Source organism: Neopsephotus bourkii, unplaced genomic scaffold (assembly GCF_033783945.1).
Source record: "Neopsephotus bourkii isolate Nb327-2 ecotype Australia unplaced genomic scaffold, CSIRO-AGI_Nbou_v1 NB_1767, whole genome shotgun sequence".
Lineage (NCBI taxonomy): Eukaryota > Metazoa > Chordata > Aves > Psittaciformes > Psittacidae > Neopsephotus > Neopsephotus bourkii.
Genome location: NW_026902241.1, coordinates 8,849,151 through 8,875,875, shown reverse-complemented (window position 1 = coordinate 8,875,875; position 26,725 = coordinate 8,849,151). Strand labels below are relative to the sequence as shown.

General features: G+C 40.0%; 1 protein-coding gene across 9 annotated transcripts in view; it reads left to right on the top strand.

Moving 5' to 3' along the window:
- RPS6KA2 (ribosomal protein S6 kinase A2) overlaps positions 1-26,725 on the top strand; it is a 285,765-nt gene that overhangs the window by 25,060 nt on the left and 233,980 nt on the right. The window contains exon 1 of one of the 9 annotated variants that reach the window (XM_061378501.1): positions 13,475-13,796. The exons of 7 other annotated variants lie outside the window; for them this stretch is intronic. In XM_061378501.1, the coding sequence (XP_061234485.1) occupies positions 13,749-13,796 (48 nt within the window). In that variant the 5' untranslated portion in view covers positions 13,475-13,748. Of the gene's footprint in view, positions 1-13,474; positions 13,797-19,591; positions 19,828-26,725 lie in introns of those variants that run through there. One more of the 9 variants, XM_061378497.1, reaches the window with a different exon arrangement.

The window sequence follows — 26,725 nt, the reverse complement described above, 5'->3', positions numbered from 1 at the left end:
TCTTTGGCCTTGATGTGCCATTGTCTCTTGGACATAGCTTTGTAGAAGATGCTAAAGGGAGAGCAGTAGGTAAAGTGTTGCAGTGGCAGCTGACAATACACTGAGGATTACAAGAAGGCTTGATGGAAATGCTTCCACTAGCACTGGTTGGTGTAGCATCTGTGCTTTGCATCATGGCAGTTTTTTCTTCTTGCTTTATATTCACAAATACTTGCCTCTGAAGTGAGATGTTACCTGTATTCCTGCTGTAGTAAGTAATTGTTCGGCTCCAGAAGTAAGCAGTTAAGTTTCTGTGTTGCTTTGAGTTTGCTCCTGTGATCTAGCCTCCATGATTCATACTCCTGCTTGCCAACTGGAGTTAGTGTAAGGTTTAATTAAATGTGTAAAACATTTTGAACTTACTGAGTCATTTTCCTGAAATATGGTTTGTTATGCTGCGTTTAGCTGACAGACTTGCACACTTCTGACTCTCAGAGCCAGCTTTGATTAAATAATTGGCTCTGGGTGGGATGGGTGGGATACTTGGTGTGCATACTGTCAGCCTTGAGGTAGCTGTATGAAAGGAATAATTAATTTAAAAATGCTCAGGACTAAAGGGGGTATAACGAGTGTGCAAATGAAAATTGTGGTGTTCGCTTTATGCTCATTGTAGTGTTTGAAAATCCTGGAAGCTTTGTCTAGGTAAAGCTTTATATAATCCTATTGATGAAAAGCTATGCAGAATACAGCTCTGTAATGGATGGAAACCTGATGCACAGAATCACACTCTACAACTCAAGGAGAGTTACAAAGCAGATATGTTTATTATGGGGCCAGGTGTAAGGGGGATTGCTCCTCCTAGCTTGCACACGAGGGGTTAAGTGAGCAGTTACTTATTACACACAAACATGCGTATTCATTAGATTCCAGAGAGTGTGGTGGGGCTATCACAATCAGTTGCGGGAACTCAATCACAAGTCTCCTCCTTTTGGTGCTTGTGCACTGCCCTCCTGTGGTCGTGGGCGGGGGTCTTCATGATGAAGTAGGCAGTCTTCCTCAAGATGTAGTTTTCACCTTTGGCACAGATGGATGCCTCAGTAATCACAAAACTAGCTGAAAGCAGCCATATCTGTAACTTTCTGGTAGCTGACAAAGTGTTAGAATAGTATGACCTTCGTACAAAATTTATCGCAAGCATCAGGACGGGTAGAAAAGGAGTATCCAAAGCTAGCAGATGTTTAGGAGGCACTGTCTTCAAACTAGCTGATAAGTAGAAGGATGGGAAAAATTAATTCACTCATGTTAGTAGAGTCACTAAGTTCTGTTATCTCACTACAGACTTACAACGCAAACATTGCTCTCTATCTTAGACCTAAGTTAAGCTAAAAGTATTTTAACCGTATGTTTTCCAGGCATTAGCTTTCCTTATACCAAACCTAGCTGAGAATCGATTCCCTCATGACTGAGAGACATAACGAACTGTGGGTTTCGTCACAATGTATTTGGTAGAGCATATACGTTCACATTCATCTGTAACCATTCCTCAGAAAGGGACAGAAAAACATAGGTGTGCAACTGTTCTGTGACCTTCATACTTGGCCATGCTGGGGGGCCTGACCAATGCTTTCAGTGTGGGCAACAGTGAGATCGTGAGAAACTGCATGGTCCCATGAGTAAACAATCAGGGATATGGCATAAAGCTGGTTGGTTGTCTAAGGGTATAAAAGCGGCACCCTCTTGTGGCCATGGGAGAAGCCTCACCTCTGGGTGGATGCACCATGCAGAAATTTTCCCAATTACCTGAGATTCCTGGCATCGGCTGCAATGGGGCATCCCAGCTGGAAGTGTGGGCCTGGATGATGATTTAGTGGTAATTGGTGATGTATTTCTTCTTAATCTTGGTTCTTTCGATGCAGTTATGGTTTGATGCATTGCTGACTTTCTTCAGTACTTACATACAAATATCTCTGCTTTGCTTTATTATACTTATTTTCTATATAGAGAGATATTTACCTGGATCACATTAGTGTGCTTGGTTTAGTGTGCTTGTTTAACAAACTGTGTGTATTACACAGCTAGTGTGTGGTCATTTATGTGGCTTACCATGCCTGTCAGCAGAGCAAGGTCCTATTCCTGGAACCATGCAACTTCCCTGGATTTGAAACAGGAATTTGAAAGCTTATATTCCATTTGGACAGGGAAGCAGTTCTGCTCCTGCATACCAGGATGTCAGCCAGGAGTTCCTTTAACATTGTGATTCCTGAATCCTCGCTTTGACTCCTGTAGCTCATCAGTTCTGCAGTAAACCCCTTTTGTAAATGTAGCTTCAAGACCCTGGATATTTTAAGCTCTGTGGCAGAGAATAGAAAACTAGGTGTAATGTCTGAATTGAGATAAAAGAAACTTTCAGTTCAGCTTCTGTATAGAATAACTGTTTATATCTTAACTTGGTGACGATTCACTGTGACTGATTAGATCAGGAAGTCATTACTTTTCTTTGTTCTTCCAGGTTTTACCAGGTTCTACTGGTCTGCTAAGAGCTCTCTTGAAGCAGCCTGACTTAACCCATCAGTTCTGGGAGAAAATTTCACCAAGTTTCTTGGAAAAGCTTCAATATGTATTTAGCGCCAGACTGTATACTAGCAATGTACTGTAGTGACATGTAATTTTCATCCTTAACTTTTCTAGTGGTATGGATGCTAAATAAGTAAGTGTGCACTGTGCTCTGATTGCAAGAATAGATTGGGATGGTAAGGCATCACATTGCTTCTCTTGAGCCTGAAATGTTTTGTCTTTGTACCAGAGTTCTCTTTCAGGAATATCTAGAAGCTATGGGAAGTTCTTCTTGCACATTTGAAGTGGTGGCTTCATCAGTTTGCAAGGTCTGGTGCTGGGGCTGGTGGTCCTTGCAAGGTGGTGTAAGGGGGTAGGCACAGGGTGTTTTCTTGGAAGCTATCTGACCCTGAACTCCCACCTGCTGTGACTGCAGTTGATCCTCAGTCTATTTCTGAATGAGTTGAAGCAGGCCTGAAAACTAGAAATGCCCTCTAGATTTCTGATATGCTATTGTGGTTTTTTTTGTAGTGGCTTATATGTGGTACTTGTTCTCCAAATATCCCTGCATAATTATCTTTGTGTTACTTTGAAGGTATTAAAATACTTTAATGTATATACACTAGTATCTCGGTGGCCTTTAAAAGTGCATTGCAAGTACACTTATGGCCAACAAGTGGACAAATTAGTGTTAACTGTCTGGTGACTGAAACAACTGAATATAAGTGGGAACTTGAGAGCTTTCTTTACAACTGGCTTTGCTTATAATGCTGAATGTGAGGTAAATGTGCCTCTGAACTAGCCAAGTTAACTTTTTTTCTCTGCTGTAGCTATTAAGGGAGAGAACTTGTTGCCCAATATCAATCTACAGAGCCTCCTTTTACATTTGTTAACTTGTTCCAAGCACAGAAATTCTTGCCCTTGCTGAAGGTCTTAGCCTACCACTTTATAGAAAACAAGCCAGCTAAACACTTACTAATACGTCAAACTGAAACAAGAAAAGTATGTGTGCAAACCAAATGTTCTCATGTACTTACGCAGGCTAAATTGAGCAGAGCTTTTGATAATTCCCATTGAGCAGTACCCCATTGTGAATATCTCAGCTATACAGCTGGGATGAGATCAGTGCCAGGTCCTGGGGTAGAAAAGGACTGTTAAAACACTGCTTTGCCTAGCTTGCTCTTATTGCTTTGTTTTTCATTCTCTAAATAATGTTGATGCACCCTGCATGAACAGTTGGAAGAGCTTCTTCCTATGAGGTACAGCAGCTCTGTATCTCTGGCTGTTAGCTGAGCAAGTGTTTAATGACACAGTAAATGCTATACAAGGCAGATGCTGACTGCAGGAGAACCAGCATAGGTCTGTTTTCTCTAGCTGTCTGGATATAATGGCTTGTGACATTTTAGAAGAAGAAATATAACTTGCATAACGGTGTTCCTGTTACACTAACAAAAGACCTTCTCAAGGGTGGTGAGCACCTGCAAATCCTGTTCATTTAGTTGTGGCAGAGAATACAGGTGCTGGATGTGTCCCCTGGGGCAGCTACAGTGTGAGTGTCTGAATTTCTGTCTGCAGCTGGCAGAGGGAACTTGCGCTTCATCTGTCACACTGGGCCAAGAAGCACTCTGACATTCTGTGCTAGACATCTGGAGATGTCTTGATATGAGGTAGCTCTTCCTGCACTGTTTCTCTTGGCTACTATTTCTTCTGCAGTTATTAGGTATCAGGAAATGTCCAAACATATTGATCTTGGTCGCTTGATTTTTATCGTTACTTACTTGCATTATTAAAACTGCCTTTAATCTCTCTGTAAAAGGCAAGGAGAAGTGAGATCATGTAATATCAAATTCCTTTTTGTTAGGTTTTTCACAGCCAAATAAGTTAAAGGGTTTGGGAAAATATAATGAAAACTAGATCTCTTAACCTGATCTCATGACTAGAGTTTAAGGAAGATGTGAAACTATGGAAGTCTTGTTTATGGGAGTTGGGAGTGTATAGCTTTTTGTACAGAAGTTTCCTTATTTATGGTTTCATCAACAGTAAAACCCTTCAGCCTTTCAGTATCTGTTCTGGGGACTGTTTCTGAGCTTGATTAGCTGACTTCGTTAGAAAGTTAATGATTGAAGGCTGTATGTGTGCTGCAGCTTATTAGGGGACAGAGATGGCTGCTCTCCTTAGGAAGAAGACGACTGGCTTAGGACCCAAGGTTTTACATTTAGATTTGAAAAACAATAAGTTTTTTTATCTGGGTAAAAGTATTGTCCCAACGAGTCTAGGAAGAGTCAGTATGACACACTGTTTATGGAGAGTCGGGTAACTGCTGATCTGGACATCCAAGCCTGTCCGCATGCCGCATGCGGCAAGTTATTGTAACTTAAATGGGGCAGAAGCACAATGTATACTTTGTCTTTTATCCAGATACCTTATATTCTTGTAAAAACTACACTGAAATATCAGATAACATGATGTATACTTCTTATCAGGTACTGTTCTGTAGCTGCCTGTGGTCTTTCTGCAGTTGTGAGATAGAAACATTCAGTGCCAGCAGTAGCTAAGGGATGGTAGCATGAGCTTTAGCTAATGAGTCTGTACTCAGTGTCTGAAGACCCTAACCCTTGCTTCTTTGGATGTATTGGTTTATTTTCTTGAGCTAGCTAGGCTGGAGCTAGCAAATAAACAACAGTCACATCAAACTGCAGTTTGGGTGTGCTTGCAGGCTGTTGCCATGGGGGCAAACATAAGTCTGATTTTAAAGAATTTTACTGCAAACTCCCACTCTGAGGCTGCATGACCTGTAAGCAAGCAATTGTGCAACAGTTTGTTGTTGAAGGGTGCTGGAGTGATAGACTTGATTAGATCTTCAGCCTGTAATATTTAGAGTCATACTGATGGTACATCCCCCGTAATAACTCTTCAATATTGTGGCCAGCTTCAGTCACACTTGAAAGAAGGGTAGGCATTTAGATCTCTCTTCTCAAAAGGTTTTGTTGAAGTTGACAGATGAGCAGCAATAAGATTCAAAGCAGTGCCCTATTAAAAAGGAAAAGCATATCTGTACTTAGCCACAAGCCATTAATAATATGCAAATCAATGACATGAGCAGGCTAGGATGCTATGTCTCGTTCCAAAAAGGCAAGAGAAAGAAAGGACTCCAAGGGAAAACAGGCAAATCTGTTGAGAAACGGGCTTCAATAGTTCGGTTACTTGCAGGAGAATTTTGACTTGCCTTTCTTTCTTGGAACTCTTATGTTCCCAAAAATAAAATGTGGTGATGGACTTCTGTGCTTGTTTCCCTACAGGAACTTGATAACGCTCATTGCAGCTACATGTTGACTTGTTAGTTTTTAACCTTTCTTTGATCTAGTTACAGAACTATCTCAGCTTTAAGAGAGAATACATTTTAAAAACAAAACATATTTCTGTAATTTTTGTCTGTGAAAACAAAACACAGATTCAATTCTGGTTAATTGAGTGCTTTGCACATGTGAGTCTTACTTGCTTGGGAGGAAAGCACAGTGCAGTGTTCTGACATACACGTTTTCAGTGTGTGCCTGGGCTGGCTGAGCCCTGCTGTGCAGCGGATGAGTCTGACATCTAGTGCAGGTTCAGTAAAGCTTATTTTAAACTCAGGATGTTGCAAAGCTTTTGGTATTTAACAAGTTACCAGTTCAGATGTCAGCTCACTCATGCGCCTCACCCATCTTTTCCTATCAGCACTGTTTCTGTAGTGAGCAGTGCAACCTCAGTTACCTGATACTTTGGCAAGTGTGGTCCTTTGTTACCTGTAGTGACTCTTCCCTAGCTGGCTGAGTTTTTATTTACTTTATGTCAAAGACCTGTTTCTGAATTTATATCAAGACAGACATTCACCATATTTTCTAAAGATGGAACTGCATCAGTTGTATTACTGTCACTTTGGGCATTGATAATGACGCTTGTATTACTGGGGCTAATGCAATACAATGCCTCTTAGTGGTAACTGAGTGCCTTATCTTCTTGAAGGGGAAGAAAGCAGATCTTGTGGAGTTGGAATGAACTCCAGAAGTGGGATAAAACTTAACCATGGTAACTAAGTATTTCTAGTCTTGAAGTTAAGCTATTGCAGAGCTTCCAGATACATTTTGTATATCTGTGTTTAAACTACTTTGTGATGTGTCTTGTATCCTTATACTCTAATAAACTGGATATGGTACAAGTCTGTTGCAGGTAAGAATCAGTGATTCTTAGAGAATCAGCATAATAGGTATAATATATACTTTATTTTAGCAGGACTTTTATCTTAGTTCTCTCCACAACCATACCCTAGCCATGTATTAAAAGAAGCACCTCCCCCTCACCTCAAATCCTGCACCCAAACAAATCACGACCTGTAATTAGCCCCTTTCTACCACAGAGGCCCAATCTATTCTGACTTGGGGAGTGGCTTCTGCTTTGAGCCTGAGTTTCTGGAGATTGCTTCCAGCCTGAATGATTTGAAGAATGGGGGTTTGCCCTCCTTTATCCCACTGTGCTAGCTTTAAAGAGTGAGGAAGGATTCAGTCTCTGTTTCTTCCAAAATCACAGTCTTCTATGAAGGTGTAAGGGAAGTGCTAGTTTTTTCTTAACTAGATAAACAACCATTTTATTGATTCTTGCACGGTATTGAGAACGTCATTGCAGGGCTGCAGCAGTGTTGTGATGTTAACCGTGATGCAGTGCAGGGATCTGACAGGGAGACTGGAACTAGGTAGCTTGGGTGAAGTTGTCAGTTTTCTTTGATAGGGTTGGAATGCAATTTGGATGTTGTGTTTAAGTGGGTGACATGTGTTAGTCCCAGTGTCATAGAGGTCAGTTCAGGTCAATGCAAAGCAGGGCTGCAGTGAGGCATCTTGGTATTTTTATTATATACACTCATCTTACCCTTTTCAAATTTCTTAGTCTTAGCTATTTTATCTTTTAAGCCTTTTGCTTAAATCTGTAGCAACTTATTTTAAGCAGCAAGAGCAGTGCCACAAAGGGTAGCTCATCATGAGGTTCTGAGCATGTTTGTTGCCATGAGATGTCCCCTTGGAAAGAAATGCATTAGCTGGGAAAGACTCTTCACCTCATCTCTTTGTGCATGGTGAACTCTGCCAACAAGCCACCTCGGACGTTGTGTGCCACTATGCTGCAACAGGAATTTTGAGTTCCAGCGCATAGCTATAACCTGTAACTAGAGCAATGGAGTTACTCTGGAAAAATGAGTAAACTTGTATTAAGCCTGCAGTAACTTTATCCAGCAGTAGAGGTCTGTCTTGTTCGGAAAAAGGATTTCTATCACTTAATGATTCATTCTGAGAAAACTTAAGGGGCTCTTCAGTCATTTTTAGGGTGGGGTTTTCTTTTTGTTTCGTTGAATACCAGTTTAAACTTTTTTAATAGAGCTGGTCTGAAACTAGTATATGCAGTTTAATGAGTCACACTTGCCAGCAGATGGGAAATGTTGGCAGTCACAGGGCTAGTGTGAGAAGATGTAATTGGAAGCTTAAGCCTGTACCCTTTCCCCAGTTCTGGTAGCTGACAGCAAAGCTAGAAACTACTGGCAGGTTTAGAAGTGTGGATGGCTAATCACTGAGACAAACCCAGCTGGGAAGTGAGCTTGTCCTTATTCTGAAGCTCTTAAGTCAGAACTGAATTACTTCCCAGAAAATAGGCTTTAGCCAGACCTCAGCTATTTGGCTTCAAATAGGCACAAGTGGGCAAAAGTTCATGGCCAATGTTAGACAGGAATTGTTATAGTAGATTATCACAGCTGTTTCTTCCAATCTTAACTTGCAAAATTACAAAGCTCTTGCTAGAATTTCTTCTTTCAACCCAAATTGTCTGTAAGTATTCTTCATGTACAACTATTTGTGAAATCAATGAATGGAGGGACTCTACAGGTTAAAATTTGTTTCAGAAGACCCTAAAAAGCACAGGTCTTTAATGTGGGCTTCCTTTGTTATTTAAGACTCAAACCTCCTCTAGTTCTGACATCATTATGCACTACAGTATGTAATCCTTCCTTCTTTAACCCTGGGTTGTACTGTCCTGGTATAATATTTCCCTTTAAGGTATGGTGTATTTCACTGAGTTACCGAAGGCTTACTTTGGGTCTTGCTGAAGTCGAGTGACCTCAGCCCAAACACATACACTGCCATGCGAGTCAAAAATATGATAGTTCCTGCTAATAATCTTTCAAGTAAAGCATCCTACAACTTGGTTAAATAAACACTGTACAGATGGTTCTCTTGTTCCCTCCATCCAAACTTAATGCATGTTTGCTATTAATTAATATAGAATTCAAAAGCCCGTTTTCACATTGCTTCTTAAGTTTGCAGATAAGCGTTTGAGAGGGGCAAAATTTCTCTGTAACATCATGACCATAGATGAACCGGTCTCCTGCATTACAGAACAAACTTGTTAAAGTCTTAATGGTGGCACTTTGCGTACTTGTCCATACAGAACTTTTAAATGGTATAAACAGTGCAAAATTCTGTATAAATTAGTTGGATATCTGAAAACAAATTTAGCTGAAGGCCATTGGGTTTTGCTATTAGTACAAATACAGTCCTTGATAAAATGGATCTTGCAATTGCCTAAATCAAACTGCAGCTTATTTTATTGCTTTTTCTGATATTGGTTTAACTGTGTGTTATAAATACAAGTTCAGAATAATCCAGTATTGATAGTGTTTCTTCTGCCTCATTGCTCTTAACAATCTGAATCCCCCACCACTCCTGAAAGATGAAATACCTAGGAGAAGCTGTGGATTTTCCAAGCATTAATCCCCTTGCATATTGTTTTCAGGTGACTTTATTTGGTGTGGTTTTACTCTAGGTTATGATCTATTGCTGGAATTACTGGAATCATAACAGTATAATTTCCTTACCTGAGATGAGATGATGATAAAGTCAATGGGAAAGTTTGTTTTTTTTACCTGTGAGCAAAGAAATTTCATTTTATCCTTGTGGATGCAGAATATAATATCATATTTTTAGTACATCCACATAATATCACAATAGAATAATGGGTTAATTATTCAAGGGATAAAAAAGCACTGGAGGTGAAGAGAAAAATTTCAAAAGGAATTTTCAGTATTGCTATTCCTAGAAATCTCTTTCAAAACACATCAGTATGCAGGTACAGCCTTGTGCCAACTCTTGTGCCACTGTGCATACTTGTGTGAGGTGCAGAATACAGGCTTTTGAGCATCAGCCCTCTTCCTACTTGTGAAGTGTATAGGAGGTACCACAGGCAGGAGGAAATGAATAGGCTGTAATAGCAGAGCTATGACACTGTGCTGACTTTTTTCACTTGGAGCTCTATTCAGATCCAGTCATTTCATCTTTGACAAAGCAGTGAAACATAGTCATTGAGATGAAATGTTTGGTGGAAAAATACTAGAGGAATGAAAAGAAACTTAGATGAAGAGATTGTAAGAATATTAAACCGCTTTATATTTTAGTTATCTATTAAATCTTTAGTTAAAGGTGAAACAAATGAGATGTCTTTCTTGGTTTGTGTGTTCTGCTTTTGTGTAGAGAAGTGAAGATCACTACATTTGAGGCAATTTTAAACTCTTCTTTCCTGTATGTAAGCCTAAAACGTACAAGAATCACGAGTGAAAAAAAAATGCAGGCAGATTCAAATGAATGCTAATAAACTAAGAGACTAGAGCTAAGTATGTGTTTTATTGTAAAGGAAAGTTGTGACATTTCCAGTTGTGTGTTTCTCTGTTTATCTCTAAAGTGTCTGGCTGAAGCCAGGTATTACTGCCTGTATCCTGAATAGCTGTGAGCAAGGCATTAAGGGTCACTGGTATAATAAGCAGATTTTGCAACTCTGAAAATGTGCGCTTTCAGATCATCTGCAGTTTTAGAATTGTTAGACTGTTGAAAAAAAACAACCAACAACCTAAAACCAAAGATGTTGAGTCCTCTTGTTAGAGCACTTGAAATGTATGCTAGGATATAAATCTGAACCTAAGGCGTTCACTTTGAGCAACAGGCTTTCCTGGTTCACTGTGCTAAGGGATTACCCACAATGTGAATACATCTTTGCACTGATTATCATAATAAGAACAGTATATGGTATAAAAGCTTATCCATTCTCATACCAACTTAATCACGTGGATTATTCTCTTGGATTTACTCAGCCTGAGTTATGATGAGTTTGTGTGAAATCTCCTGGAAAAAATCTTGGCTGTTGGAAAGATCTGCAAATGGCTAAACTAAGCATCTTTTAATGGCTGCTGTGTACTGATGTTGCTTAAAAAGTCTTGGAAACAGAAATAGCCTTGAAGGTGGCTTGCATTTATAATACAGATTCGGGGAAAGTACATGGAGGTGTTTTACTCTCACAAAACTGAAAGAGGTGAAAGGAAAGTCTTTATCAAACCTTGATCACAGTGTCCAAAGTCACAGCAGAATATGGAGTGAATCCCTTAAAACCTTGGCTGTAAGACTTCTTGAGATTTGGGGTATAACAAGTTTCAAGACATAAAGTAAGATTCACTCTTTCTTAAGAAGTTGTCCTTAATTAGAGTACTTCTGCATCTAGAACTTTTCCAAATGTGGTATGACAATGTTTCTGTCTTGTTTTAATTGAACAGGTATTCTTCTGTATCTGGTATAAAGGTGATGCAGACACTTCTTGATTCAGTGTCTGGAAGGGTAACTTGGGCAGCAGTTCGACATACAGGGTTCTATGCAGAAGCTTATTTCCTTGCTTTTATTGCAGTAGCCCTTGGTATTATTTCCTCAGGAAGGTGCCTCTGTTGGGTGTTTAGGAAGGTGTGAAGGGAGGGGATAGAACATATGAACTGTTTTGAGAGCTTGAGCAAGGTCTGCCATTCAGTGATGTTCACTAGTAAGAGTAGGAGGGGGGAAAAAAAGCATGCAAAGGCTGCTGCCTGTAGTGGGACTTCCAAGGCCAAACTGTTGTGGATTTTGGCACTGGTTATTTTGGAAGGTGCATGGAGCTCTGCTTTCCAAAGTCAAGGTTTTGATTCGCTACCATGTATTTAGTGCGATCTAGAAAACAGGCAATATCCACTGTGTTCTGCTTCCTTGTTTCTCTTCCTCAAGGTGGCTGTTGGAGTTGGTGTATCAGGACAGGAAATGATGAAGATGTCTTGTACATCTAGCCTTTTGAGGAGTGGGAGGGGAGAGAAAAAAGTTTTTCTGCAATCCAAACTTCTTGATCAAATATACTGGTTTATAACAAAAACTAAGAAGTATAAGAGGGCTGCAATTTATGTTCCTGCTGTATGCATGCTGGTGGCTTTTATGGTGTTTTCACCATCTTGTTTTTATAGGTATCTTGGGTTCTTGTCCATCTTGCACAGTGAAACTTAGAAAATTTTTTTTTTTTTTATCAAAATTGTACCCAGAGGCTGCAAGCATATAACACACCAAAGAAATAGCCTGTCCCACTGCCTGTGGTCCCAGTTGCCAGTTTTGAAACCATTTCTTGAAATAAGGCTTGGCATCATCTTCATGTTGTGCTGATAGGATGTTTCTCAGAAGACTTGTCTGCTCTTCTCCACCATCAGACTGAACACCTGATAGCAAGAATATCTTCTGAATGATTTCACCAGTTCTAGTGCTTCTCTTCAACTTACCTCAGTGGCTGTCTTGAGCCACTTCTTCTCATGACCAGCACTTTAGCACAACTTACACTTATGTTCTGTGGCATTGTCAGTGTGCTTTTTCAGTAGGACTTGGACTTCCTCATGGATGCATAGTGGCATCAGTTCTTAGAGTTTGGTTCTGCATTTTCCTGCAGCTGTGAATTACCTGTCGTGTTTGTCTGTCCTGTGAATACAAACCCTTGCAGTTAAGTGTGTGCTTAACTTCAAACCTCTGGTTTCCTTGGTTCACTCTAGGCCTTGACACTTGCTGGAGGCTAAGTACATGTGCCTCCATAGGAGTGGAACTTTGCAGTATCATTTGAGAATGTGTTACTTGGAATCCTGAAGAATGGGACAGCAAGAAGGCAGGGGAGAAACCAAAGTTATTGTGGTAAGGGGTTGACGTAAACGGCAGAAACAAGACACACGTAGAGACAGACTACAACTACAGAATTGAGGGTGGGATTTTCTTAGCTGCAGCTACTGTGAAATATCTATGGTATAAAAACAAGGGATGGAGAATTGGGAGTGACTGTTTTGAAGAAATTCCCCTCATAGTACATTTTTGTGTATCCTCATATATGCTGACTCTTCAAGCGTAACAGTAATGATCAGGGCGGTAGCTTGAGCATGTAATGACTTTTAAATTGATTATACTAGCTGCTTTTAGTGTGTGCTTCGTTCTTAAATATAGGGATTATCCCACTGGCATAACTGGGAATGAGCAACACTGTGTTTCCGATCAGGTTGTCCTACAGCACCTTGCTGGTTTAGGACATGGGTGGCCCAGGAGGTGCAGCGTTACTGGTATGCTGCTGGGCCTTTTTCTTCCAAATCTGGAGCTGAATGTTGCTTGCAGATTCCCAAAGGGAAGGCAGCAGTGCCCATGATCTCTGTTTCCTATGGTATTGAATCAAACTCTTCATTGGTACACTCTATAAATACCTCTGTGTGTATCTGTATATAATATCTCTGTGTGTAATCTCTTTCTTCATAGAGATTTACTAAAAGCTGTTGAAAGTAAGCACGCCTCCAAGTGATTTATAGAAAACTTAAATAATAGGCTCTTTCCTGTGCTCAACTGAGTCATGTGCAGTGTGCACAATTAACAGGTGTGTGGTGGCAAACTGCACTCAGCAGGCATTGCTGGGTAGGTTTCAGAGTCCTGAACATTGAATAAGTTTTCTCTGTAGCACGGGATTTGAAAGAATCAGCAAGATACTGAGCATCTCGGTACCTCTTTCATCCTCCTGTTAATTCTTCCCTCTGGATAGGCACCTCTTTTAACTTTGTAGGTTTTCTAGGGAAAGATGCAAACCTCATAGCTATTCTCTTCCTCCTCATGCTGACAACACAGCTGTAAGCTTTGGCTGAGGCTGGAGTGTCTGTATATAGCTTCCTTGTTTGAGTCAAAGATGAGATCCAGCCTAGCTTTTGCCTTTTAATCTGTTGCTGGGCTGGGCTAGTGACGCACTGAGCTAAGCTGGCTGCAGTGAGTTAATAGAGAAGACGAAAGGTGTCAAAGCCTTGCAGAATGGCTCAAGTGCTTGCAGCATCTGACCCATATCCTGAATGCTGAAAAAAGATGATAAAGCTGCCTCACAAGAAATTACAGAAACTTTTCCTTAAAAAGGTAAAGTGCTTTTTTGCTTGCTGTTTTGCTTGCTTCTAATTACGTTGATGATAAAGTTTAACAATTGCGTTGTTTTAGTGCAGTCAGCCTTGTGATTTCTTTGCCAAGATGCCTCAAATTGTTCTCTAAATGTAATATATTCTTGGCTTGTGGTTTGGGACACCGTGAAAATCAAAACTACTCGAGCAGCATTCTACACGGGTTAGTTTGACTGCAGCTGCAGTTTACGGGTTCTTTCACCCTGTTGTGTTATGATGCCTTTTTAACCTTGCTCCTTGACTGTCTAGAACCATATATTCTGAATCTGTCAAACAGTTGTAGTGCTCTGAGTGTTTTGCAGTGTAAGAGAGAGTGCTGATCACTAACTGTTGTGCATTTAAAAAAAAAAGATGTTAAAAGATGTATGTGTATTATATGTAGGCTGTATATTTGTACTCTGGTTTCAAATATACCTGTGTAACTTAGTAGAAATAAGGGAACATATAATAGAAAATATATTATGCTTCCACTTAGAACTGTGTTTAAACTACCTTAGTTCTAATTTAAAACTACCCTCAGATCATATATTTGTGAAGCGCTGCACCTAGCTATGTATTGAGTGCTGTCGTAATTTGCTATCATAAATAGCAATCTTTAATTCTGCATTTTTCTATGGATTCTGTTTTGGCAACATGTAAGAACTTATCCCATGTGTTATGAAAACATATATATGCTGGGGTTCTTTCTTCCCTTCAACAATTCTTAATCTTGGCTACTCATACATACAGTTAGTGATTGATCAGAAGCGCAGTCTGTTTATTCTGTAGAGCATTTCAATTGTAATGTAAGGCTCTTTCAGTTGTATTCAATTAGAGTTTTGCATTTTCATCATGTAGCATAATTTCACATACATGGTATTTCATACTGATATCTATAATGTGCTGCTTCAAAGGAAAAATATTCAGCTTGGTTGTATTCTAACTAAAACAGTGTTAAAGGGGTATAAGAAGTCGTGGTTCAGTGCAAGTCAGAATCTGGCACAAAGCTCTTTTTTCTTTTTTGGCACCTTGATAGATGCAGATGGTTGGTTGTACCTCTTACTCTGGAGTAAATTTCCAGTATTTAAATGTTGGCATCACAGTTACTGTTTAAACTGTCCTTGTGGGGTTTATATTGACTGAAAAGAGTTTTCCCTTCTGCTGGAGCATATACTCTTTACTGCCCACAGATGATCAAATGGTCATAATTCCACTGAGATAGAAGAGCTGGGGATTTTCTGTTACACTCTTGTGCAGAGGGCTTGAAGCACCCATTTGATTGATGCAGGTTAAAATGCGAGAGAGATGGGTTACTAGACTTGATTTTTATGTAGTCTCTGAAAATGTATTTGATTTACTGGTTTAAAGTGATAAAGCGAAGGTGGGTGCAGCCAGGAAGGTGATGAGCATAATTTCACATTCCAATAGCTGCAGGTCATTGATAGTCTTGGGAGTCCCATATCCGTTTGCTTTCTCAGAAAGCTGTGCCTGTACAGTGCCACACAAAAGACAATGTCGAATAGTATTTACATATCTGTCTGTTTTGATGGCTTATGTAATTTCTCTAGAGGTGATGGAGGTTTGTTGTGTTTTATTGTTTGGGTGTGGCGGGGTTGTGTGTGGGGTTTTTTTGTGTGTGGGGGGTTTTTTTTTTTTTGGTTGTTTGTCTGGGTTTTTTTTGTGTGTGTTTTGCTACGCTTTGTTTATTTTTTTTTCCCCCAACAAACTGTTTTGGGTTTTTTTTTTTGGTTGTTTTTTTTTTTTTTTTGTGACAGTGTGTAGTGGGAGGATAAGAAGTGGTGAAAACATCTTCAATACTTCTAGGATTTATACAGTGGTTTAGCTTGTAGAGGCATTTTTCTGAATGCTAGGAGGGGGAGGCATCACAAAACAAGTGGTTAGATCTTGCCTTCTCCTATGTGTGCATACCTTGGACTCAAGTGAGTGCATAACTTAATAGGATAGAAGCATGACTCAGAAAAAAAGAACCCAGACTCCAATAATTGGAAGATGTGTTAAATTGGAAGATGAGTTAGATGCACTATGTCACTGAGTGGTGGCTGGGCAGAATTAATGGATATTTTCTAGGTTCTTTTGCTGTGACACATATGGTATTCAGTAGTATCTTTCTGAAGCGAGTGTTGAAAAGGACTTATAGCTCCCTTCTTACTTTTGTGAATGTAACTTTACAATGGCTTGCCTGATGGGTAGCCTACCTGAATATTGTTCAGATGCTGGTGCAATTAGGTAGTTTAAAAGAAATGTTTGTAATTCTGTATATGGAAGAATGCCCCAAAGTGAGAGCTTCCTTGGAATAAGTAGATCAGATGGCGCTGTATTTTCCCAGAAAAAGCATCTACTGAAGAATGACATTGATTATTGCAGTGGATGTCTCCTCAAGAGCTTACTCATCAATATCATGTACTGAAGTAGCAGTCAAACATCAGATGTTACTCAGCTTGCTATTTGCGTAGGCACCAGCAGCTCTTAGACAAGTGAATGATTCTTTTTATATACATGAGGGGTGGCTTCAGAATTAAGCCTTTAATGGCTGTGTTGAAAATGTAACTTTGCCATGGAGAACGCCTGAAAACATGTTGTGTTTTAAGCTCAGAATATTACTCAGTGGTTACTCAAAGAACTTTTTTCAAGATCAGCAAAAATTAGTTTGTAGCAGTACATTTAAACAACCTTGCTGCCTACTGGACTTAGAACTGCTGTGAAGGACAGCTGTTTACCCACTGAGAGTGTCCCTCCATGCAAATTGATCTGTGCAGTTTCAGTTTCTTCTGAAAACTTCATCTGAAGCAATTGTGCAAAGTCAAATGAGTGTTCCTCCTATAGGATGCTTTATGAAATTGTGATGTGCAGAAAATTCAACATCACCTCAGCTGTTTGATTTAGGGAATGGATATTAAAATCATCACTTGTAGTAAACTATAATTCAGTAATTGAACCAGGAAAATAAAAAAACTGGTGAAAAAGAATTTAATTTGAATGGCATTCTGGCAGAGAAAAATAGGGTTTTTAAAATGGGTAATTTAGAGTTTTACTATTTAAGAGGAAGATACAATCTCTGCTAATAGGAGAAAACCACTTAAGCAAAATAAGACTTCAGCTGATGCAGTCTTTAGGGATCTGGTGCTGTAAATGCTGATTCGCTGATTTATGGAAATGCGTATGTTCTTTGTAGCATTAAAAAGGATGATCTTTAAATTTTTTCCAGTGTTTAGGAAAACAATCTGGTAATGACTGCAGTATTGGCAGAGTATTGCTTTGTTATGCACTGTGATAAATGTCTCTGCCTTTTCCCCATCACCACCAATAGATGTTTCTGTCCTTAAGGACTGTATGATTGAGTCACTGATAAAAAGATGAGCAGAATGAAAAGATGCATAGCACCAAAGGAATTTAACAGTGCAGACCTCTTGGATGTCTTTCTGTACATTCATACATTTACAAGTCATACATGTGGAAAAGGTATTTGCCTCTTTATGATGTTACTGGTGTTTTATCATGTTTTGTATAAAAGCAAAATATTTCATACACATGACTATGATTATATCTAAGATGAGTTTTCTTTGTCATATGCATGCTTGCTATCTATTGTGTTCTGACAGACTTAGGCAGCTTATTGAGTTGGGGGGCAGCTATACCTTGGTTATGTTGCCTGTCCAGCTAGGGTTGGGGCTGGAACCCTTCAGAATAGAGAGGTCTGGATGTCACCCCCTGCTCCTGTGATATTCAGTGTCATAGTACCTCTCTTCAGTGATGTTGGTCAGTCCAGGGTCACTCCTTGGGAGTACAGGGAATTTTAGTGTTGTTTAACTGACTTGTATATTATTACATGACTAGTGCATGGACTGTGTGTTAAGGCATTGAAACGTGCCTGATCTGGCAAACAATCCGCTTCTGTCATGGCTGGGAGGTTGTTAGAGAAAGACTGGGATAGTACTCTCCAAAAATGGTGGACTGCATGAAAGGCATAAGAATTAATTTGTGAACCTGTTTTGAATTAGCATGTGGGGTTTCTCTAGTGTTTTGGTTTTCTAAATACCCCATTGCTACATGTGTGTGCATGTGTGTATGTGTGTGTGTTTATGGAGGGTTTTCCCTATATCTGGTGGAGAAGGTACAAGATTGCTCAATTATCAGCTGGAGCCAGCCTCCTTGGCTTAATCTGCAAAGACCTTGGTGTTTGCTTCATAAGGGCTCTTATTTTGTGTATAAAGATGGCCCATCTTGACCATTGTTGACATTGCTTTGTCTCCTAGTAAATGCTAATGAATCTTCATTTTACTGTTTTGAAGACTGGTACAAAATTACTTCAGCTTGGCAGTTATAGGGATGCTGTTGAAGCCATGAAAGGAGTCTGTTATTCTCAGCCTGTGCTGCCTCAGTGTTAAGCTGGAGCCAGAAAAAGTATTGACCAGGTATTGGGATAGCAAGTGACTCTAAGTATGAAGATCTGGGGCTAGTCAAGCCAGGCATCTTCCCCATGTGGCTAGGGGAGGAGAATGGATTGGAGCTGGGACACTGGGTCAAGGGCAGAGTTCTGGAAAGCCAGCCTTGTGTTACTGCTGCAGCTGCTGGGGCACTGGAGGGATGTGGCAAGCTGGAGAGTGCTGCTTGTCACTTCTGAACACATGGGGCTACTTGCTGCCCTGCTATCCCTACCCTGCATCTTGCAGCAGTATCTGCCTGCCTCTGTCTGGGGCTGTGGTATAGTGGCAAGGTTGGGCAGGGGGAAAGGCTGTTTTGCTGAATGCATCAGCCTTTCTCTAGGCAGCCACCTGATTTGCTCATGCCTATGGTTGACCCCAGTGTTGAATTGGCTTCCAGATGTAAATTTGTGTTAAGGAATAACTGCAGTCTTTCAAGCATGCAGTTCATAGATGTCTTTAGAAGGAACTTTGCTGAAAATTATGCTCTAGAAAGTGTGCAATTATTCATAATGATCTGTATCCCTGATGTCCATAACAGTAATGGCTTGACATGCTCCTTTGAGCAAGTGTCAAACTAAATCTTGAAGCAGCAGTTTTCTGAGGAAAGAAAAGCAAAACCAGCCATTATTTCTGGCTGGAGTTAAAAGGAAAAGTTGCAAGCAGGAGCAGTCTGTGACTCTCACTCTTGGTCGTTCTTAGTCACTTAAAAGTATTTGCCTACTGCAGTTTCAGAAGGCAAGCCTTGGACCTGCCTGCAGGATAATGGCAAGAACTGGGGCTCTGAACTCTTGTTACCACACTGAGCAGCAGAGGATGCAACTGTGTGTGATATTCTTAGTTTGTTTTGAAAGATTGCTGGGAAGCTTTCTAAAGCACGCAGGTCTCCTAAACTTCACAAGACAAGCACGCTTGTGAATGTGTTTCCTGTAGCTTAAGTACAGTATTCACTTCTTGGTAGATGTCCACATGGAATGAGGTAGACTGCTCACAAAAAAAGAGGGAACTTTCTTTCAGGTCAATGCAAAGGCTTTTCCATGTTACAACCAAAATACTGTATCCCTGTATAAAAGAAGTACTAATGCTGAATATAAATTGCTTGATGACAATGCTGAATATAAATTGCTTGATGACCACTCTCAAAATTACACTGGGAGCTAGTCTTTAATCCTAAAGGGTTATATTCTTTTCTTCCCCATGCAACAAGGCTTGTACATATTGCATTGTTTTGGCCAAGAAAACACCCTGGAGACTAGCTGCTACCACGAGATTGCTGCTTTCAGCCTGCTGCAACCACTCTGTTCTTTGCTCACAGCACAGCTTGGGCTGTGCTGCCTTCCTGTCGCCTGCACTACCCTGCTCCATAAGGCATCTCTCCTGGCCATGATCCACTGCCGCCTTCCCAGGAGTGCTAAGAAAGATGCTGAGGAGAGGGGGACCTTGGTGTATGGGGATGAGGGTGTGCTCTCGGTGGACAGTGCTTTTGCCTCCCTGGCTGAGGATGAAGGTCCGCTTGATGTGTCTCTTGAAGCTTATGCATCTACAGTGCTTCACCAACAGGCTCTCATTTCGGTAGGACTGTGAAGGCTATGGAATAGGGTCTGACTGAGGAAGGCTGGCTGGGGCTCTAAAATGGGAAGAAGCACTGTTGGGGGCTGAAGAAAGGAATGGGGATTTTGACAATGACCTCCATAAAATTGCTGTGAATTTCCTTGCTATTGCTAGCCTAGTTTGTATATGAAGTGTGACTCATATATTATTAAATTGTTTTAAGAATATGGTAGGTAGAATGGAAGAATACCTGAAACAAGAGTAAGCAAAAAAATATCAACAGAAAACAACTGTGTGTGTGGTGTCATGCACTTATGCACAGTAACCTATATCTTGTGTATATGTCTGTTAGAATAATATCAAATGTTCTTCACAAATACTTCTTGCACAGGGTGACATCTCCCCTAAAGTGCAGGACAGTAGTAAGATCTTTGAAGACTAGTTGCTATAACTACTGCCTGAGGGCTTGATGCTGAGTGTGAAGAAAATGCAAGGTTTTCTTCTTGCACAAGTCTTTCTAGTACTATGCAGGTCTTTGTAACGTATAGCAATTTCATGAAATGTGCACTCAAACGGAAATTAAAGTGCAGGGATAGAGGTATGGGATATAGCAGCTTTCTCTCCCACTGCTTTTCTGACACACTTGTCTCCTTTATTAACACATTGCTTGACATTGCACAGTGCCTCTTAAAGAGATTGTATGACTAATCCACTGTTAGATCATGAAAGTCCTCACCCGAAGGATCTTTTTCTTTTGGCTGGAGACAAGCACCTGTGCTCTGTTCTCCAGAATCTTGCCACTGGCTTTTGGGAAATGCCTCAGGGCTTCAAATAAGTCTCTGTACTGTGTGCTGGAGCCAGTGCTACTGTGTCATAAACCCTTGAAGTAAAAAAATATATCCTCTGAGTTTTGGAGAGGATGAGCAGCTGACACCGCTGCCTGCTGAGTGCCCCAGAGGGCACAGAGTAGTTAACTTTTACTGGCGAAGGTGTGGGAAGATGGATGTGTATTTCATTTTCAAAGCAAAATCAATGCTGTTTGAGGCTTACTACTATGAATATGCTTTGAATCTCAAATAAGAACAGGCAAGAGCTGAGGAATTAGCAGTCTGAAAAGGGCTGGTGCCTCTGTCTGCTTAGTGATACAGTTGAAGGCAGTTACCCCCAACCCTTTCGTGGGTATGTAATCATCTTCCAAATACCTGTGTGAGATATCAGATGAAGGGCTCAGGAAGCTCTTGCATAAGAACTGTTTTTTCTCCCCAGTTTATTTGGTTCTGGTGTGTTAGAACAAGGGCAAATTCGGTTTCTTAGTGCCTGTGACACAGTGTGCTTGTCAAGTCTAGCTGTACTGCAGTTGCTGCCTCTCTAGAAATCAGCTGATATTGCTTTCATACCAAGTCTGATTTCTCCATATCTTTCTGTAGTAGTCTTTTTTTGTTTTTGTTAGTTTTGTTTGTTGGTGTTTATTGTTTGTTTTAAGGGGTTTTCCTTTGGTTTGTGTGAGGGGGGGTTTTGTGTGTATGGAAGGATATGTGGCCTTCTGTAAAGAGAAGCTTTTTTTGTTTTGTTAGTGTCTCAGAGGTAGTGATCTTCAGGTCGAGTTATTGCAGCTTTTGTACCATGCTTTAGGTGATGTGTTACAGAATGCTGAAGACCTAATTTGTTGCAGGTGCTGCTGCACAAAATACAGGTGTCGCTTGCCTGCAGTGCATTGGGCCTAATTCTGCACCTTCCATAGCACCTTTAGAATAGCCCTATGGCCTAAGGGGCTATCTCCCACTGGAGCTCTCATGGATATGAAAGCCAGAGCTAATAGCAATCCATATGCTGTTAAGGGTTAGTGTTCCTGTAGCTTGGCTGTGCAGTCTATATGCATTTTAGTCTCCTAATGTGTCTTAGAAGAGTAGAATGTACAAGCCACAGGACTATCCTTCAAGAGGCTTCAACTTCTTTCCATTAATATCTTTAGATATCTCTCTGGTTATACCTGGTGCTGTACATTCATCAGAAATGAACCTGGATTTCTAGTGTAGTCTAAAGCCCTGTGAACATCATATAGATAAACAGGGGCAGACTGGAGTGGGAAGAAAGAGAAGAAGAAACTTCAACTATGAAGTATTTAAGCATAGTCATTTTGCCTTTTTGCATTTGAATACTTAAAATTTGTTACTAGATGTAAGCTAAATAGTGTTGGCAGGAGACGATCGTGAACATACAGAAATAAAAAACAAACCCTGCAGGTTCATTTATATCTGTTCTATCCATTATCATTTGAGTAGTGCCAGTAATTGTGGTGCAGAAGGATGGCTTTTACCAAATTGCAAGCCCAGTGTAACTACTGTTGAAATTTTTAACAGTAGTTATATCTACTCAGAGCAGTTGGCAGCATGCTGGAAGGCTCGGAGGCTTGAATACTATTGATGCCTTTGTGCTTACCCAGAAATGTTGAGAGGTACAAACAATAGAGTAATTCCTGGTTTTGCAATAAAGCAATGTTAACTTCACCTATTTCTTCTATAAGGCTTGCGGAAATCCAACTGAGGCACGGATTAGGATAGTGGGCTGCAAGTGAGAATATTTGGATGCTTGTTCTGTTATTTTAGTTGAAAGCTTCTGTGTCCTGTGCTGCAACATCCCTAACTTCTAGCTTGTGGTGGTTTTACTCTTCAAAAATGAGGTTTTATGGTAAAAATGAAAGAATAGTTATTTTTTTAGTGTCCCCCTTCTCAACTCCCTGCTCTTTTATGTCTCTTCTGTAAGTGAAATTTGGGAACACAATGTAAGCAACATCCTCTAAAATTCATTCAAAGTCAGGTCGTCTGAATATTGTAAGGTTCAGTCTCTGTGCTGCTGGATAGTTACTGTTTTGGTGCGCAGTGAACACAGATCCTGTAGGATTCCTGCTTTAGCAAAATGTTCCTGTCAAAGTCCAAACAACCTTCTCTTGCAGCTATTCAGTACTAAATTTTTTCTACAAAGACAGGTGAAATGTGACTCATTAACTACCTTTTTGCTTGTCTTAAAATGTAGACTGTTTTGGAAGAATTGTTCTCTGGGCCTTACTTTAAGGAGAAAATTTACTCTCTTGCTGAATCTGAGGCATCTCAGACTACCACTGTCTTCATGCGTTTCCCCTTAAGGGAAAACTAGTGGCCGATCACGGAGACTTTTCTGTCAGGTCTATTGCACCTCCTTGTATTATATCCAAGGGTAGAGTTTTGAAAAAGGGAGCTTCTTTTTCTTCATCTAAATGATTTTAACCGCTTTCTTTGCTAAATACTTAAGTTGTCTTCTATCTGGCATAATTCCTGTGTTCTTTGCCTTGGTTTTGAGCAATTTCCAATTTGTTTTGTTTGTATCCATGACTCTGTACTGTAGCTAACAGCAAAGCACACATGCTGTGCACCGTCTGCTGCAGGCACAAGTCATCCTTCCTGTGTTGGTAGCTGCTCCAGTATTCTGAATGTCCTTCAAGCCAAGTTAATTTATGTCCCTCTTCTGCCTGTATGATTTCTCTCTGCCTTTTTGCCTTAATTAGTGTGGTCTTTCAGTTTTTTAATTGCATTCCCTTGAATATGGGTATCAAGTGTTTGTGCAGCAGATATATTCCATATATATTTCTGCGCATGCAGCTGTATTTTTTGCTTGCCATATTATGTCCAGGAAGTATTAGTACTGCCATGTTCAATTTTTCTTGTTGTTTTCCAGGGTGATGCAGCATCACACTGCTGACCCTCATAAATTATTTTTAAAAGGAAGAAATATGCAAGTACTCAGTTTTCAGACTCTCGGGAAGTTTCAAGCTTGGCACAAGTCTTAATGACTTCTGGTGTTGCTATATAAAGGAAGGTATGAGTCACACAAAGTACCTTTCTGTACCTTTACAGATATGCAGCATAGCTCTGTGCTCCTTTGCTTGTCCTTTTTCTCATCTGTCTTGATGCAGGCTACTAACCTAGGTGGGTCTTGTGAAGAATGCATACATACCATGTTTCCTCAGGTGTAATAATTCCATACTTAAATCTGTAGGTGTAGAGATACAACTGCTGGTAAGAAAGGCAAAAGCTCAACACTGCCTAACTTAACCTGAAAAGGTAACTCTGAGAGGTCTTCATTTTCAGCTCCCTGATAGACATACCTGTATTACATCTCTAACCGGTTTCCTGTACCAAGCAGAGTAATGCTCCATCAAAACCACTAGAAATTGTTACTGATGATGCATTTGTAACCCAGCATATAAACTAGGTTTTAGATTTACTATATTTTTACTTTAAGTACTGTGTGCTGTATTTGTACGACATCGTTGTTTGAACTGACCTTCTACATGCTAAGTGATACACTTACCTTTCTTTCTTATGTAACTTTCATGCAGAAGGCAAACCTGTTTAAAATTGTTTGTTGTTCTCTACATTGTGACTGTATAAATATATTGTTGTGAATTATTCAAGCCACCAAAATGGGAATCTGGATTTTCAAGGTAAAGCTTTTGTATGAGTTCGTTTGATACAGTTCTTAGGCATGACCTGCAAAGTGGTGATACTGTGTTTTTATAGAAAGTTGAGGTAGCACACATTTTGTTCTATTTCTTTATGACCAGATGTTGATAGAATCTTGTTCCCTTTTATTCTCCCCTTCCTATACTGCTTTCTTGATACTCCCTCAAGAATAAAATTCTGTTTAAAAAAACCCAAACAAGTAAAACAAAACAACAACTACCCAATAACAACAAAAAAATCAAGTTCTCAAATGCTTGCTTCAAACATAAGCAACCTGTAAGTCTGGAAAATAAAAGTGTATTTACATAGGCTGAAACAGCCAAGGCAACTGCTACAGACACTGGCTTTTCCTTAAGCTTTGTAATAACAAGAAAAATGTATGGTTACTTAAATTTCATCTCAAGGGGATTACTTCTGGAGGCTTTAACAGAAAGCATTGTTTAGCTCTGAAAATCAAGGAGATGTTGCAGTCATGGAAACCCTTTTTGTTTTCTTGCCTCCGCCCCAAAGAACAGCTAGTTAATGTGGGAAGGCGTCTACTGTGTCTCACTTTGGAGTCTGGTGGGAGACTCTTGATACAAGATTAACAACTATCGTAATCAGAAGTAAAACTGACTAGAAATGTCAGTTTTAATGGTTATTGCTTCAGGGAATAGCAGTTGGTTTGGTGTGGTAGAAGGTGTATGGTTGTGCAGGGAAAATTGAGCTATTCATGGAAGCATTAAAGTACCTATCAATTTAAAGAGCTGCGTACTGCTGTGGCCTTAGGTACGTGTGTATGTACACATTGATAGGCAATATTGCGAGTTGGTAGTTTTATTGGGAGTAGGTGACTTTGTACACTGAGGATTTAACCTCTAGAATTGATTTGCCTTATAGGATGGAACTGCAAATATCCTCATTTATTGGAGAAATAAGTGGCAATTCAAGTGCACCTGGGGACAATAGTTATGAAAACAACTTTCCCTCCATAGATGAAGAAAACAACATATAGCAACAGTAATGGAGGTGCAAGAACCCACCAAAACATGCACCCTGCACACCCTAACACCCCACACCCAAAACCAAAACACCCCCAAAACAAAATACAAAATGAAAACAAACTCACAAAAAACTACCAAAACCAAAACAAAAAAACAACCCAAAAAACCAGCCCCTCCACAAAAACCCCAAGAAACCCAACAACAACAGAAACAAGCAAGCAAAACTCCCTAAACCTTAGAAATTCCTTTTATTTTTCCTGGTAGTCCAATTGCTTTCTAGTGGCTCAGATTTTTGACAAAAGCTATCACTTCAATATTTCATCTTTTTATGGAAAATAGCCTGCACTATTCATCTAACAAAAATAAATAATAAAATCTCTTGAGATAGCCAAAGATGCCAGTGAGAGGCATGTTGATTAAAAAGAAATTGCACAAGAAACAGGGGTAAAACCAAAGGAATAGTTTGTCTTGGTCTTTACCTTCCTTTTTAAGGTTGGAAGAGGCTGCAGGTTTAACTCTTCACCTTGAATGGCCTTCTGCTCTATTACGTGTAACTTTACATCAAAAGTGTATTTTAAAATAAACTTGTCCTATTAAAAGCTGCAGCTAAATTCTTCAGCTTCATATCTGACTGTAGAGAGCGACAAAATCAAGTGCAGAAAGCAACCTGCTTGATTCAAAGAGAAGCCCTGCTTCTACATATGGTTATGCATCTGTGTGTTTGCCCACTTAAGTAAATCGAGGCAAAAAAACCCCATGGTTTTTCCCTAGCTGCTAAACAAAGTACTTGCTGCCAATATTATCTTATTGCTGAACATTTGAGGGGGCAAATAGTCAACTGCTGCAGATGATAAAGGTGGTTACTCAAGACAGATGTGTGTCTCAATCATACTGTATAACTGTTCCACTAAAACGTTAATGACACTAACTCTTTGCTAATGGCTGTTATTATTTCAGTGCACAACAGGTGCAGCTGGTGTTTGTTAAGTCTCTGTAGAAAAGCTTAGAACTTAATTTTTGGCCAGTTGAAGTGGAAAAGGTGACAATATAGGACAGAAGTTAAGGACAGGAGAGCACAAGGTTATGTAGTTAATTTAAAAGAAAGTGAAGAGAGAGTAAAACTCTTCTAATACTCTTTTCCCCCTCTCCTTTAACTGTTCTGGGGAAGAGCTTGCCTGGGGAGCTGTTCCTGAATTGAGTAAAACCAGTCTGTACTGACTGACCTTGAACAAAAACTAATGTTAAATTACTAAAGCATATCCAGACTTTCTTCCTCAGCCCATTATGTACACAAGTATGTTAGGAAGAGGTGGAAAGTGAAGTCTTTCCAATGTTTCATGACCAGCATTCAAAACTTAAATGTTTTACTTGACTGTTGATAAAAATTTTGCGTGATCATGGAATGTGAAACACTGCCAGCAGGTAGCAGGGAAATAA